We start from the raw sequence: 14,839 nt of genomic DNA on the forward strand, positions 1-14,839 counted from the left end.
AATTTTACAGATGAAGGTATTGAAGCTAAAGGTAATATAGAGGAAAAAGCCAAGATTCAAACTCAGGTGATCTGGCACCAAACTGCAATGTGCTCTTTACTGTGCTGTACTGCCAGCAGATATGAAGGTCTGAATTTGAATTCTGCCTCACATATTGATAATGTCAACTTTGACATTATCATTATTTCTCCCATTTTTAGGTTCCTGCAAGAACTGCATGGAAATAACATGCAGTTCTTGGGGATCAAATGAGATTATATATGAAATATTTTGCACTTTAAAATCTATCGTATTATCTCATTATTATGTTATCATCATGCTATTATATATAATTATATTATTACTAATTTTATATTATTATTGCAATAATTTGCACCTTTTTATCCTATATGTTCAGGGAACACTTCTCTAACATCCTCAAATGTGCATCTAGGTGGCAGGGTAACTATAACTGAGAACTCTTTTGAGGAAAGTTTGCCATTGGCCAAGAAGGATAAAATTAGTTCAGCCAAGGTTAGCCTTTGGAAAAAAAAGAGAGAAATAAGCAAAATTTTTGTGCTCAGGATACCAAAATGTTGCTTCAGGGAAAAGACCATTTAGGGAAATAGAATATTTGGGGTAAGTGGTAGAGTTTTCTTGGGGATGTAGTTGTTCTGATTCTGGTTACTTCTTACATCATCATCATTATTATTATTATTATCATCATCATCATGATTTACTAATTGGTGCTAATATCATCTTTTGCTATGTGTTTAAGGAATATAATGTTCCAGGGAGATGAATAGCTGGGGACTCTAAGACATTCTGGTAAAAGCCAGTCCTTCTATTTCCAGTTCCTGACATTGCCCAGTACTATCCCAAATCCTCCAGGTCAGAGAGAAAAGCTATTTAACAAACTCATCCACTGTAAATTATTAGTGTTAATCATACGACCTATTCAGGAGTATTTACACTCTGAAAATATGTTACCTTTAGGGAACAAGATTTATTGGAGAGATTTGTTTCTAACAAATATTTTAGACTTGAAGTTGCCATAAAAGGAAAAGAAAAACTTATCCAGTGACACATAGGTTATAAGAAAACAAAACCTTCATCAATTCAATCCCTGATTTTGAGGTGGTTTCCTTTGCGATATCTTTCCATTCATATCAAATGGATAACTATTTATTTACTATTCATATGTGGGTTTGAAAAGTGTTCTCTACATATCTTCCAGTATTATCTTTAATTGACTTTAATTTTTAAAAAGTCATTTTTCTATTCTTTAAACATAACCAATACTATAGGAAGTAACATATTGGAAAATAAGATTACAATCAAATTAAATTTAAAGTAAAATGCAATTTTGAAATTGTAAGTCAACACCACCAATAGTCTATATTTATTTAGCTTATTAGAAAGAACCTTTCCTATGCCAGTTCTATGAAGTTGATAGTACACTCATTATTTGCTTCCATTTTACCGACAAGGAACTCGAGGCTGTGACTTTCCAAGGTCACACAAATAGTATATGCAATACTTCTAACCTTTTTAGCCAACATTTTTGTTTTTATATTATGTGAATTGGGATATATTTTATTTACAGAAAATAATGCTTAGAAAAGAATAAGGAATGGTTTCTTGATCTTTGATATAATGATCATTGGTGAATATAAACTTTTTATAAGCTGTGTCCTCAATATTGCAACCAAAGTCAACTTTTGCCATATAAACTATTATTTTCTACTCACTTTGACTCTTAGTAGATCTGAATTCATACATATGAACTATGTTATAATGAAGCTGTAAAGAATTTTCCTCGTATTCTTTTTAGAAACAGCTAGTAAACCCATTTCCCCAATCTTTTTTCCCCAAAAATTTAACAAATTAATATCAAATCCTTGTTTTTCATTTCACAGAAATCTTAAATGGAGGAGTATACGTTGACCAGAACAAATTCCTCTGTTATGCAGACACCATTCATTGGCAAGATATTGTTCGCAATCCATGGCCTTCTAATTTTACACTTGTTTCAACCAATGGTAGCTCTGGATGTAAGTATTGTGATCTTTCTCTTTGGTTATCAGATCTACTTCATTATCAGAATGTTTTTGCAAAATAAAATAATTGTAAACCACATTTTTCATCATAGCTGAAAAAGATATATTGACTTAAAAAAATGTTCTTTGAAAAACTTATAGGTGACTCTCCATAATTCCGTGTTTTGCCTGTAGATTCCACTCTTCCTGCCCTAATGAACCATTTCAGAATCTTACTTACTTCTTCATGGTCATGAATACTCTCTCTCCCATGCCTCCTTCCTCTCACATAATTTACTTCTTCCAAAGGACAAATCACTTCCTTCATTTGTTTCCTATTCCACTGTTTATTACAGAAGTATAAGATTTCAACTCCTTGTCAGGTTTGTGAAAATGAAAAATAGGAGAGTAATGAATGAAAATAATTTCCTTTAAATAATATTACAAACTTCTACTTATGTTAGACTGAAAATCTCATCCAAGGCTTTTATTCACAAAACAAAAGAGCCAGAATGGGAGCTGTGTGATAATAAGGATTATGTTTTTGACATTCTTTGCATCCTAACAACTTAGCATAATGCCTAACACATGCTTAGTTCTTAATAAATGCTTGTTGGCAGTCAGGCTCATAAAAAAAATCGTGAAAGCATTTCCAATCTGACAAAAAGGGCAGCTTGCTAATGACCTTTTATCCTTGCATAGATTTCACAGGTTTTAGTGGCTGGCCCTATAACTCATCTTATTGTTCCATTCTTAAAGCCGTCCTTTAGTTTTATTTCAGTTACAGTAATATCAGCTATGATTGTGTTATATGCCTTTAAAAAATCTCAACTATCATCAGAACCTTTAAAAAATGCTGTCTGGATTCAATTTTGTGTTCAATAAAATGAACTATGTTCTCCCCACATTTATTATTACTGACATTTGTATGAAAACAGCATCTTTGTCAAGGGATAATCTGGGTTTTATATTTTTCATCTGCTATAATATATTCCCCATCTGAAATCCTAACTGTCCATCTATGGCTCTATAATTATTTGTCGTAGTAGTGATTGTATTACAAGCTGGGGATTATGACTTTTTATAAGACATCATCTGCCAGGGGAAATGATTATACATCTTGACTGACTCAAATATTATAATAGGAACATAAAAAAGATATTAGATAAAAAGAGACAGTTGATATTATATATATATATATATGTATATGTACCTACACATATATACGTACATTTCAAAAAAGGACTAAATTATTTTTTAAAGTGAAACAATTTTATGACACCATTTAGAAGAGATTTGTATTGATGTTTCATTTTTATACTCAATTATAGTTTGCTAAAGATTTTATACATGTGTATATACAGATTACGCATGTATGTGTATATATTTATATGTGTCCATACAATACCAGATATGGGCATATATACATATAGATATACATATGTACAAATACATATAGTTAATTGTTATTTTGAAATATTGAAATGAATTAGAAATTGGGCCTGTTTACCCCATAGGAGAAGACAAAATCATTCTCTCCTATTACTCTTTGGCTCCTGAAGGAAGTTTTTGAGACTTAGGACCCCTCCCACATTTTTTAATATCCGAGTGAGAAGGCAGATTGGCCGGATGAAAGGATTGGACTTTTGCTTTCCAAATAATCAGACTGGCCTGGAATGCTTGAATGAGATCAAGCAGTAGTGAAGTCTAAACCCGGAGCCAAGAGGGAAAGATGCCCACCAGCCTCTCAGGTTCTGAAGCCATAGAGGTCTGAGGGGTTTGTTGAACTATCACAGATGGTATCCCTTTTGTGTTAATCTCCTTTTGAGGGCAAATTTGGATGGTTGTGCCTACAATTAGACAACTGTGGCTGCAATTTTTTGCATGCAAATAATTGCAGGTGCAAAAATTGCAAATGCAAAGTGGATGTCATGGTAAGTGGTCCTTTAAAAATTAACTTGCCAAATGTTTCTCAAAGCTTTATTCTTTAAATAGCTGTTAAGTATCTTTACTTCCTGGCACATTATATGCTCTGAATGGCATCATATGCATAAATAATGAAACTGTACTGGTGCTCATTTAGAAAAACCACATGAATTATATTTTCATTCATGGTGATGTATCATTATTTAAATCAATTGATGATAAGGTGATATATACAGTAGAAAACCACATTGTTAATTCTGTTTAAGATAAGTCTAAGAAATTATATATGTTAATAAACCAATTTATTACAAATACTTAGAAAATTTCTGAATATTCATTTAAGTGAGAATACCCCAGTACAACAAAATCATCTTCTGGTTGTCATCTGTTTAGATCTTCTTATATTCAAAAGTATATTGATATTTTCTAGCTATTATGTTAATTCATTAGATGGATAAGAATGAATTTAATTCATCTTGTAATCTAATTCATGGAGATTTAGGAAAATTAAATTTCACAGTTTACGAATGGGACAGAAAATAAGTCAGGAATGTTTGTATTTTTTGAAAACATTCTCCCTATCTTGCTGTAAAATATTCGCTCAAGCCTACAAAAGAATTAGAGTTCTAGGTTGGAAAAACTGACCATGGCACAAAATTGAGATATATCTTATACGAATAAAAGACCTTCATTTGTATTAAGAGGACACTATACATTCAATTTGCTGTCTTGTAGATATGTACCATTTTGATTTTAATGCATGTATTTCAATTTATTAGTGTGTTAATTAAATGCATGAATAAATGCATAAACATAAAGTGATACCACTTGAATTTCTTTCCCCTCATGTAATTTCCCTATATATGCCATATATATATATATATGTATATATGTGTCTATATATAAGTCCATATATATATTCCCTATATAACTGATTGCATGCAAAATGTATGCTAAGAGAGAACTCAATTTTTCTAAAAGGTTTACTTGTTAGATTTCTTTCTTAAACCAAAATCACTCTGATTCTAAGTGGCCACCAATAGGTCCTAGGCCAAGCCCCAGTTGATCATTGTTTGGGTCCTGATTGACTCAGATTGAATGTAAATAGCAATCATTTCAGCTTTAGTCAGAAACAGTCTTCTCTTCCCAGATTCATTCATTTAGTTTTTTTTTTTTTTTTAACTAGGTATAAGGGAAGATTTTTTTGTTTTAGTTGCTACCTAGTCTTAATCACTGAATGGATGCTGTCTGGGTCATTCTGAGACTGGTTGAAAACTTTAACTTAAAAAATCGAAGGTTTCATTCTGGAGATTAGTTTGGAACTATGCTCAAAAAGTTATCAAACTGTGCATTCCCTTTGATCCAGCAGTGTTACTACTGGACTTATATCCCAAAGAGATTATAAAGAAGGGAAAGGGACCTGTATGTGCACGAATGTTTGTGGCAGCCCTTTTTGTAGTGGCTAGAAACTGGAAACTGAATGGATGTCCATCAGTTGGAGAATGGCTGAATAAACTGTGGTATAAGAATATTATGGAATGTTACTGTTCTGTAAGAAATGACCAACAGGATGATTTCAGAAAGGCCTGGAGAGACTTACATGAACTGATGCTGAGTGAAATGAGCAGGACCAGGAGATCATTATATACTTCAACAACAATACTATATGATGACCAGTTCTGATGGACCTGGCCATCCTCAGCAACGAGATCAACCAAATCATTTCTAATGGAGCAGTAATGAACTGAACTAGCTATACCCAGAAAAAGAACTCTGGGAGATGACTAAAAACCATTACATTGAATTCCCAATCCCTATATTTATGCACACCTGCATTTTTGATTTCCTTCACAAGCTAATTGTACAATATTTCAGAGTCTGATTCTTTTTGCACAGCAAAATAACGTTTTGGTCATGTATACTTATTGCGTATCTAATTTATATTTTAATATATTTAACATTTTCTGGTCATCCTGCCATCTAGGAGAGGGGGTGGGGGGTAAGAGGTGAAAAATTGGAACAAGAGGTTTGGCAATTGTTAATGCTGTAAAGTTACCCATGCATATAACCTGTAAATAAAAGGCTATTAAATAAAAAAAAAGAAAAAGAAAAAAAAATCAAAGGTTTCCCACTCATCCAGAGCCATCTCCAGTCCTTTTGATGAAGTTTGAGAAAGTAGAAATTTCTGAGAAATCCTTAGGCTACAAACAAAATATTGAGGAGAAAAATACAAGATTAGTGTTCCCACTTAGCTTAGTCAGTTTCTTGTGGGTTTGGCAAAAGAGTTCACACACTCAGCCTCCAAGTTAAGGAGGAAGAGATTTATATATTATGTTGTTTGACAAGGGACTAAAGTTCCAAAGGAGTTTAGCAAAAAGGCAGAAGCAGGAAGAAATTATGCTTCTTGACAGCAGGCTAATTCCAGGAGAATCTAGGAAAAAGGCAAAATCAAGGAGATAATTTTGTAGGAAAGAGAAAAGAAATAGGTTGATATGCTAATATTATGGTTTAGCCGCAGGGATCCTCAAACTTTTTAAATAGGGGGCCAGTTCACTGTCCCTCAGACTGTTGGAGGGTCGGACTATAGTAAAAACAAAAACTTTATTCTGTGGGCCTTTAAATAAAGAAACTTCAGAGCCCTGGGTGAGGGGGCCCGGTGGGTTGTAGTTTGAGGACCCCTGGAGAGGTACAATTGTGTAATGGTAGGGGTGGAGTATTTCCCATCATTGAACTCTACATCTTACTGACCAACAGAATCAGTATTGAGTTACTGCCATAGTCCAGTGGCACTCTCCCCAAGGCCGACTAGCCTTAGGCTTTCTAAGAAAATGCTACTTTCTCACAAGCTGTCATTCCCCGCTCAGGTAATTGAAATCCAAATTCTTTTGGGGAAAAGGGAGCTGTTTCAAGATGACAAGGGGTGTAGAGTTGGCCCTGCCTAGCTGAGTCCAGTTTGAGGAGGGAAGACTTGATGATGGCAGCAGCATCCAGGGGGAGGAGTTGAGTTTTAGGATTAGATAGCAGGTGGAATTCAGGTGGGGAAGTTCATGACCTGGCATCTGGACCGTACAAAGATTTCTAGAGTAGTAGAAAAAACAATTATGTTGGAGAAAGTGTGATAATGGCAACAACAAAAAGAAAGCATAGGCGGCAGACCTAATTGTTTGACCAGTGAAAATAAATTTCCCCAGAGATTGGAGGGCATTTTTTTCCCAAGTGAGTAGATTAGTGTAAACCAAAAAGAAATCTCTCCTGAATGGTCTCTGGGATTAAAAGTTGGCCTGATGGTATTTGAAAGCACCCAGAAAGAGAAAGTGGGACCTAAATGAGGGAGTGTAGGAATTGGGGAATCAAAGGTGTCATCAAGGCCACCTTAGCAAAAGCTTGGGCCCCTGAATCTGCAAGCCCGTTTCCGTTGGTCTGAAGTGAATCCCTCTTTTGGTGTCCTTTACAAAACATAACAGAAACCTCCCTGGGTGCATGAACAGCTTGCAATAATTGTGAAATCCCCCTGCATACTTAATGGGGGAAGGTTTAGCTGTCAAAAGTTCCTTTCTTTCTATATAGTGCCATGAGCATATTTTGAGTCAGTATAGATGTTCATTCTCATCCTTTTCTCCAGCTCTAAAGCTCCAGCGAAGGCAAGGATTTCAGCCCACTGAGCAAAAGTCCCAGGAGGGAGCCTCAAAAGTGACTGGCAAAGTGAGCCTTAGAAAAAGAAACTTTATAGCCTCGGAAGTGTAGAAAGTTAAGGGTTTTTATGGCAGCTGCCAGAGAAGTCTCTTGGGTTGTGCTGCAGATAATAAGGCTGCTATTAAGCCGCTCCAGGTTTCTTAAGTCTTTAGCCAGTACCTATCCACATGCACCTGGGGGTTCTGAGAAGAGAAAATTGGGCCCCCAATTTCACCATTAAGTTACACCTCAGCAAGGTTGGAAGGACAGGAGATGATAAGAAAAGTCTTTAAATAGCAAGCAGGTCACCAAACTGACAAGGCAGAGAGAAGGTCTGGAAATAATTCCCTTTAATCCCCATCACTTCAACATAGGAGGAGCAGGTGGAGCTAGAATACCAGGGAAGGACAGAAAACAAGTCAAAGAGAAAGTCAGTGGACTGCCCTGCCACATCCAAATGGGTTTGGCCATTGTGATGGAGCAAGGGGGTGTGAGAAGACCAGAGAGAGGGAATGGGGTAGAGGCAGCTTGACTCCCACTGTGGGAGGTCTCTCTTCCTGTGTCCCTCCTGGTTGCCTAAGGTTCTGAGGATATTTGAAGAGAACTATGGCCCCAACCGTGCCATCTGAAGCACGAGCCCACTTAGTTCTTGGGTATGGCAGCAACTACAATTTGAGACTGTTCTGTGATCCCCCTGGCTCTGCAGTCTCCCGCCTCTGCTGCAGTATGTACCCCATTATTTAAAACTCCAAAAGCTGTTTCCAACAGCTGTGTCTGGGGAGTTTGAGAACCCAGGGCTAACTTCTGCAGTTTCCTCCTAATGTTTGAGGCACACTAACTAATAAAATGCATGCTAATGGCAGTGGTCCTCTTTGGAAAAGGGGAGATCCAGGCTACTGTATTTCTCTAGAGCCTCTAAAAGCACCTCTGAAAGAGAGCAGGATTTTTCTCAGCTCTGTGGGTAACTTCTTTTAGTTTTTCATAATTAACCTGCTTAATTGGTTTCTTCATACCTTCAATGATGCAGACTAGAAAATGAACCATTCTTTCTCTGTCTCTGCTTCCCTCCTGATAGTCCCACCTAGGGTACCTGATTGGGACAGCAATAGCCCCTGGGGGGGTATTTCCTCTTCTGATAAATCTGACACTGAAAAAGGCACATGCACTCTGGGTATTCCATCACGACAGTCTGCTACTTTTCTCAATGGGCAGAGTTTAGAAGGGATGGCTAAATCAGGATTCTTAGGAATTGATAAAGGGATATCCTTTGTATCCTTATATGGAAGAGACTGAGGAATGGGGTCTGGAAGGTGTCAGAAACAGGCTTAAAAGGTGAGGGTCCAGAGGAAGGATACTGAGTTGAAGAAAAATTGCCAGATGTAAGGTTCAAATCTTGATAAAGAGGTGATCCCGGAAGGAATTCTGAGGCTTCCTGAGAAGGATTGCATGAAGGGGCAAATGGGGGGTTCCTTGTCCGTGGAGGAGCAGAAAAGAAATTTAAGAGATCAGTGTTCAATTCTCCTCAAGTAGATTTAAAGTCCCATCTTTGCCATCATCATTTGAATTCCTAGACCTATAACCTAGAGAGGATGGAAAAAGATGGCAAAGGTTCCTTAGTCAAGAAGTAACTTTGCCAATAAATGGGATGAGATTCCAAGTCAGGCATCCCTGGCAAGGAAAATTTGCAGAGCATGGAGCTCACATGACTCAGGCAAGTTTTCCTAGAGCTTGGGGATATCCCTCAGCTTTAGGATCAGATGAAAAGACTTTAACTTACCAAGGAGAGCACAAAATTTGTGGGGCAATGGGAACCCCATATTGGGTAACAAAAATGCTTCAGAGAAAGTCACTCCATCAAGACTAGGGTCCCTTTTGGTTGGTGTCATGCTTTGGGGAAAGAATTCTCATACTCAGTCTTCAAGTTAAGGAACAAAGATTTATTATGCTGCTGGACAGCAGGTTAAAGTTCCAAAGAAGTTTAGCAAAGAGGCAGAAGCAGGAAGCAATCATGCTGCTTGACAGTGGACTAATTCTAGAGGAATCTAGCAAAGAGACAGAATCAAGGAAATCATTTTGTAGAAAAGAGAAAGAGAGATTATGTTGATATTATAATATTATGTTTTAGAGGTACAGTTTAGGAAAGGTAGGGAAGGAGTAGTTCCCAGCATTGAACTCTACAGTTTACTGACCAATAGAATAAAAGTATTAAATTACTGCTATTGGTCAGCATTGTTTGTGGCACTCCCAAAATTCAGTAGTCAGTTTTTTAGCATTTCTCAGGAATTGCTATTTTCTCATCACTCTTAATCTATATCTTGCCACTGAACTCAGATGGCTTTAGAGGGGAAAATGGGGTAAGTGGCTGTGCTCAGTTCTCCCTCACTTAAATCCAATTTACATGCATTATCTCCCTGATATCATGGTCCTTTTCTAGAATGAAGGATAAACAACTAAGAACATATGCCTATGAATAGAAAAAAAAGTATCCTATAACTATATTAAAATATATTTGATAAATTTTATTATTTAAATTGGCTTTTCACAGGAAAATTTTTAAAATATGAAGATTTTTTAAAAGACCTTTTAAAATTTTGAGTTTCAAATTGTCTCCCTTCCTTGTATACTCTGTCCCACTTACTGAGAAGGCAAGCAATATGACATTAATTATACATGTGAAATCACATAGAATAATGTCTATATTAGTTATATATTTTTTAAATTCAAGAAAAATAAAGAAAAAATCATGCTTCAATTCATGCTCAGAGTTCATCACTTTTCTCTTTGGTGGTCAATAGCATACTTTCATTAATAGTTGTTTGGATTGTCTTGGAGCATTGTGTTAATTAGAATAATCAAATTTATGTACTCGGTTATCATTACAACATTTTACACAATGGCTTTCCAATTCTCACTTTATTTTATATCACTTCATGTACATCTTATCATATTTAATTTTTTTTTCAAAAACTACCCTCTTCACCATTTTTTGGTAGCCCAATAGTACTCCATCAGTATCATATTCCACAGTTTGGTCAACCATTCCCCAATTGATGATTTCCAATTCTTTGCTAAATCCCAAGAAAAGATGCTATGAATATTTTTTACATATAGCTCCTTTTCTTTTGGATGCAGGTTTAGGCCTGACATTACTAGATCACACACTCACTCACATGTATGAATATACATATATACACACACGCATATATAGTTTTCCCTCTTTAAACCAATTTAATTGAGAATGAGGCTCAAGTATTATCTACTACCCCATCTCTAGTTCCCCATCTGTTATAATCCTGGAGCACCCAGCTTCCTGGAGCATCATTTTTATGTGACAAAAATTTTCCCCTTTCTGTCTTTCCCAATTTCCAATGACTCTTTCTCAAGTCTTATTTTTAAAATAATTTAAAAAAATAATCCCAATAGAATTGACTCACACCCATGCCCATTGTCACTCCTTTATAACAGCCCTAATAAGGATAAGATTTTTTCAGAGTTACATGTATTATCTTCCTGTCACAAATGTTAAAGTTTAATTTTATTGAGTCCCTTATGATTACTCTTTCGTGTTTATCTTTTTATTTTTATTTTGAATTTGAATGTCATATTTTCTATTCATTTTTGGGATTTTTTGCCTCAGGAATTCTTGAAAATCCTCTCTTTTATTAAATATTCAACCTCCCAGCTCCACCAAAGGACTGTACTCAGTTTTTCTGAGTAGGTAATTCTTGGTTTAATCTTAGCTATTTTATCTTCTGGAATGATATGCCAAATGCTTTGCTTTTTAAACAAGGGAACTGTTAAAATTTGTGTGATCCTTATGGTGCTTCTACATTATTTGAATGTTTTTGTTTACTGGAAGTATTTTCTCCTTGACCTGGGATTTGGCTATAATATCTCTTGGAATTTTCATTTGAGGATCCTTTCAGGAGCTGATTAGTATATTCTTTTGATTTCTATGTTACCTTCTGGATCTTAGATATCAGGAGAGCTTTCTTTGATAATTTCTTGGAAGAAGATGTCTAAGTTTTTGTGGTCATAGTTTTTAGGAATTCAAAAATTCTCAAATTATGCCTTCTTAATATATTGTTCAGACCACTTGCTTTTCTAATGAAATATTTCACATTTTCTTTCAAAATTGAATCCAAGTTCCTTGTACAACATGACTTTTAAAAATTTCTGTCTATATAATACAATTTCTGGCATAATATTCAGCCAACATTTATTAACTGCCTCCCATATGCCAGGAACTGCCCTAAGCTCTGGGGATGCGAAGGAAAGCAAAATACAATACTATCCTTAAGGAGCTCACAGGCTAATGGAGGAGGCAAAATACAAACATCTATGGACAAACCAACTATGCAGAGGATATATGGGAAATAACCAAAAAAAGGAAGGAACTAGAATTAAGAGAATTGAGAAAGACTTCCTTTAGAAGTTTAGATTTTAGTTGGGCCATGAAAAAACAACAACAACAACAACAAAGAAGACAAGAAGAGATGAAAAGGGAGACAATTCTAGATGTGGGATATACAGCCAGTGAAAATGCCCAAAGTCATTAGATGGAATATTTTGTGTGAGGAACAGCAAAGCTATCATACCATTTAGGTCACAGAGTATTTAGAGTGAATACTAGAAATGAGTTTTTAAGGGCTTTGAATTCAAATATTACATTTTATATTTTGTTCTAAAAAATGAATGGGAACCATTGAAATTTATCAAATAGTGGTAGAAAGTCAAAGGTCAAAACAGTAATATATGCACTTTGAGAATATTTTGGTAATATAGTAGAGGTTAGATTGGAGGGGGGAGAGATTTGTGACAGGGGTTTCCCAATGAGCAGGCCATTGAAACAGCTTGTGCTTGGGATCTGAGCCAATGTAATGGCAGGGTATGAGAAGATTAGGAAGCAGGTGAGGAGGATCTTAAAAAGATAAAAGCTACAGGAAATGGCATTAGATTGAAAATGGGGGTCAAAGTGAAGAGACAAGTATAGCATATCAGTTTGAAGCTCAAGTGATTGGGAAGTATGATGATACCATAAATAGAAATAAAAAAGCAAGGCAGAAGGGGTTTTGGAAAATAATTCAGTATTACACATGTTGAGTTTAAGATATATGTGGTATATCCAGTCTGAGATGTTCATTAGTCATTTGAAGATACACAACTTGAAGTCAAGAAACCCCAAGGTCTAGATAAGTAGATTTGAGAATCATCAACATAGAGATGATAATTGAATCCAGGGGAAATGATGCAATTATTAATTAAAAGATTATATAAAACCTATATCAGATTGCTTCCTGTCTTTGGGAGGAGAGAAGTTAGGGATGGAGGGAGAAAAAAAAAAAGAATTTGGAACTCAAAATCTTACAAAAATGAATGTTGAAAACTATTTTTCCATGTAACTGGAAAAAATAAAATACTATTGAAATTTTTAAAAGAGTATATGATGAAAAAAGAAGAGAGCCTAGGACACAATTGTAGTTAGTGGATGTGGCTTGGATAAATATGCAGTAGAGTTGGAAAAAATGATCAGACAGAACCAAGAGAGAGAATTAGTATCAGGAAAACTTAAACAGAGAGTATCAAAAAGAAGAGGGCAATTGAGAGTAACAGGGGAGAAATTAATAAATGTTTATTGATTGAGTAGTAGTAAATATCCATTAGAAAGGTGATAATGTTACACTAGATTGGACTTAGGAGAAAGACACGGGTTAGACATATAGATCTGGAAATCCTAAACATTTTTTTTGCTCTTGTTCAGTCATTTCATTCATGTCTGACTTGACAAAGATATTGGAGTGATTTGCCATTTCCTTCTCTAGTTCATTTTACAGATGAAGAAACTGAGGCAAACAGTTCATTGACTTGCCCAGCTCTGCTAATAATTGTCTGAGGCTGGATTTGAACTTGACTTTCCCAGTCCAAGCCATTCTATCTACTGTGCCATCTAGCTGCTTTTACCCTAACCACTGAGATATGAGTTTCCAGTGAGAATATGAGAAGAGAAAAATGTCTTGAAAGGAAAGAATATCCAAAACAAGGGAAGAGTATCACTGTGAAATGCTGAAGAGTATTCAACCCTCCACCAGCCTCTTTCAATAGGAGCTGGAAGGATTCTTTCCCAAGGATTCTTTATAACTCCCTTTAGGCTGGGAAGGTCATGCCTAATTTGTTTTTGGTGACTCAGAGATTCAGAACATTTTGCAGAAAATTGTATGGATTGCACAAGCAATTTTCCTCTAAGGCTGATCTCACATCCATGTGGCCACCACTTCCACTTCCTGATGCCTACTGCTTTTTCTGTTATATATTTAGTTTGCCTTTCTGCCCCAGTTGAACTGAGCACAAAACCGGTTAATTAGAGTCTCAGCCAATCAGTCACAAAGAAAATATACGCGTCCTGTCTCCAAATAAGGTGGTATTCTCTCAGCCTCTTCTTTTATATCCAGCTTTACCCCCCTTTACAAAAATCTCATGCTCCAGCATTCCTCTTCATTCTGCAAAGGCTCTTTTCTCCTTGGGCAGGGAAACACACCCTAGAAGTTGATGAAATAGAATAAGCAAAGACTTAGGTAGGAAAGCCCAGAGTCAGATGATCTCCAAGATCTTGTTCTACTTATGTTATTCCCAAAAGTCTGTGAAAGCATAACATTTTTTGGCTCTCAGAAATAATCAGCAAATTCAGTGTAGTATTTAGCAGTAAAAAGGAAATCACAATCCGAATTTTTTTTTTTCTCTTGGGTGGAACTTCACAATCACTTATATGTGATTTTTGAAGAACTAGGTCCTCTTTCATCTTTGATTTCTAAGTCTGCTATTTTCTGTTCACTCCTTCAAAATATGCCATTTAAAAATAAACAGAAGAGAGTTAAGTATGATTATTTTGTTTTGTCTTTTAGTTTAATTTCAGAGCCATAAGGTCTACACTAGAGAATCATACTGATTTTGATTGTAGCCCTTTATTTGATCAGGTGTTTCTTCAGTCCTTCTGTGTAGATAACTACAAAGTTCCTTCTTGTAACTAGATAGTAAGTAGCATGAGAACGGTTGGAGCCTGGGAACTACTGAGAGGGAGAGGAAGGGAGGTTTAGAAATGACAAAGAACTGATACTGACTTTGGTGCTGTAAGAGAATCATCCTTACCAAATTAAACTTGTTCTGGATTTAGAAGCCAGATTCAATTTGTACCTGTCCAGTGTTGAAAAGCAATTGAAAATGTTTTC

General features: G+C 35.8%; 1 protein-coding gene across 4 annotated transcripts in view; it reads left to right on the top strand.

The window, feature by feature from the left end:
- ERBB4 (erb-b2 receptor tyrosine kinase 4) overlaps positions 1–14,839 on the top strand; it is a 1,320,366-nt gene that overhangs the window by 880,872 nt on the left and 424,655 nt on the right. For all 4 annotated transcript variants that reach the window (XM_031963609.1, XM_031963611.1, XM_031963608.1 and 1 more), the window contains exon 4: positions 1,899–2,033. In XM_031963609.1, the coding sequence (XP_031819469.1) occupies positions 1,899–2,033 (135 nt within the window). The remainder of the gene's footprint in view (positions 1–1,898; positions 2,034–14,839) is intronic.

The sequence above is a fragment of the Sarcophilus harrisii genome, chromosome 3 (assembly GCF_902635505.1).
Source record: "Sarcophilus harrisii chromosome 3, mSarHar1.11, whole genome shotgun sequence".
NCBI classification, from domain to species: domain Eukaryota; kingdom Metazoa; phylum Chordata; class Mammalia; order Dasyuromorphia; family Dasyuridae; genus Sarcophilus; species Sarcophilus harrisii.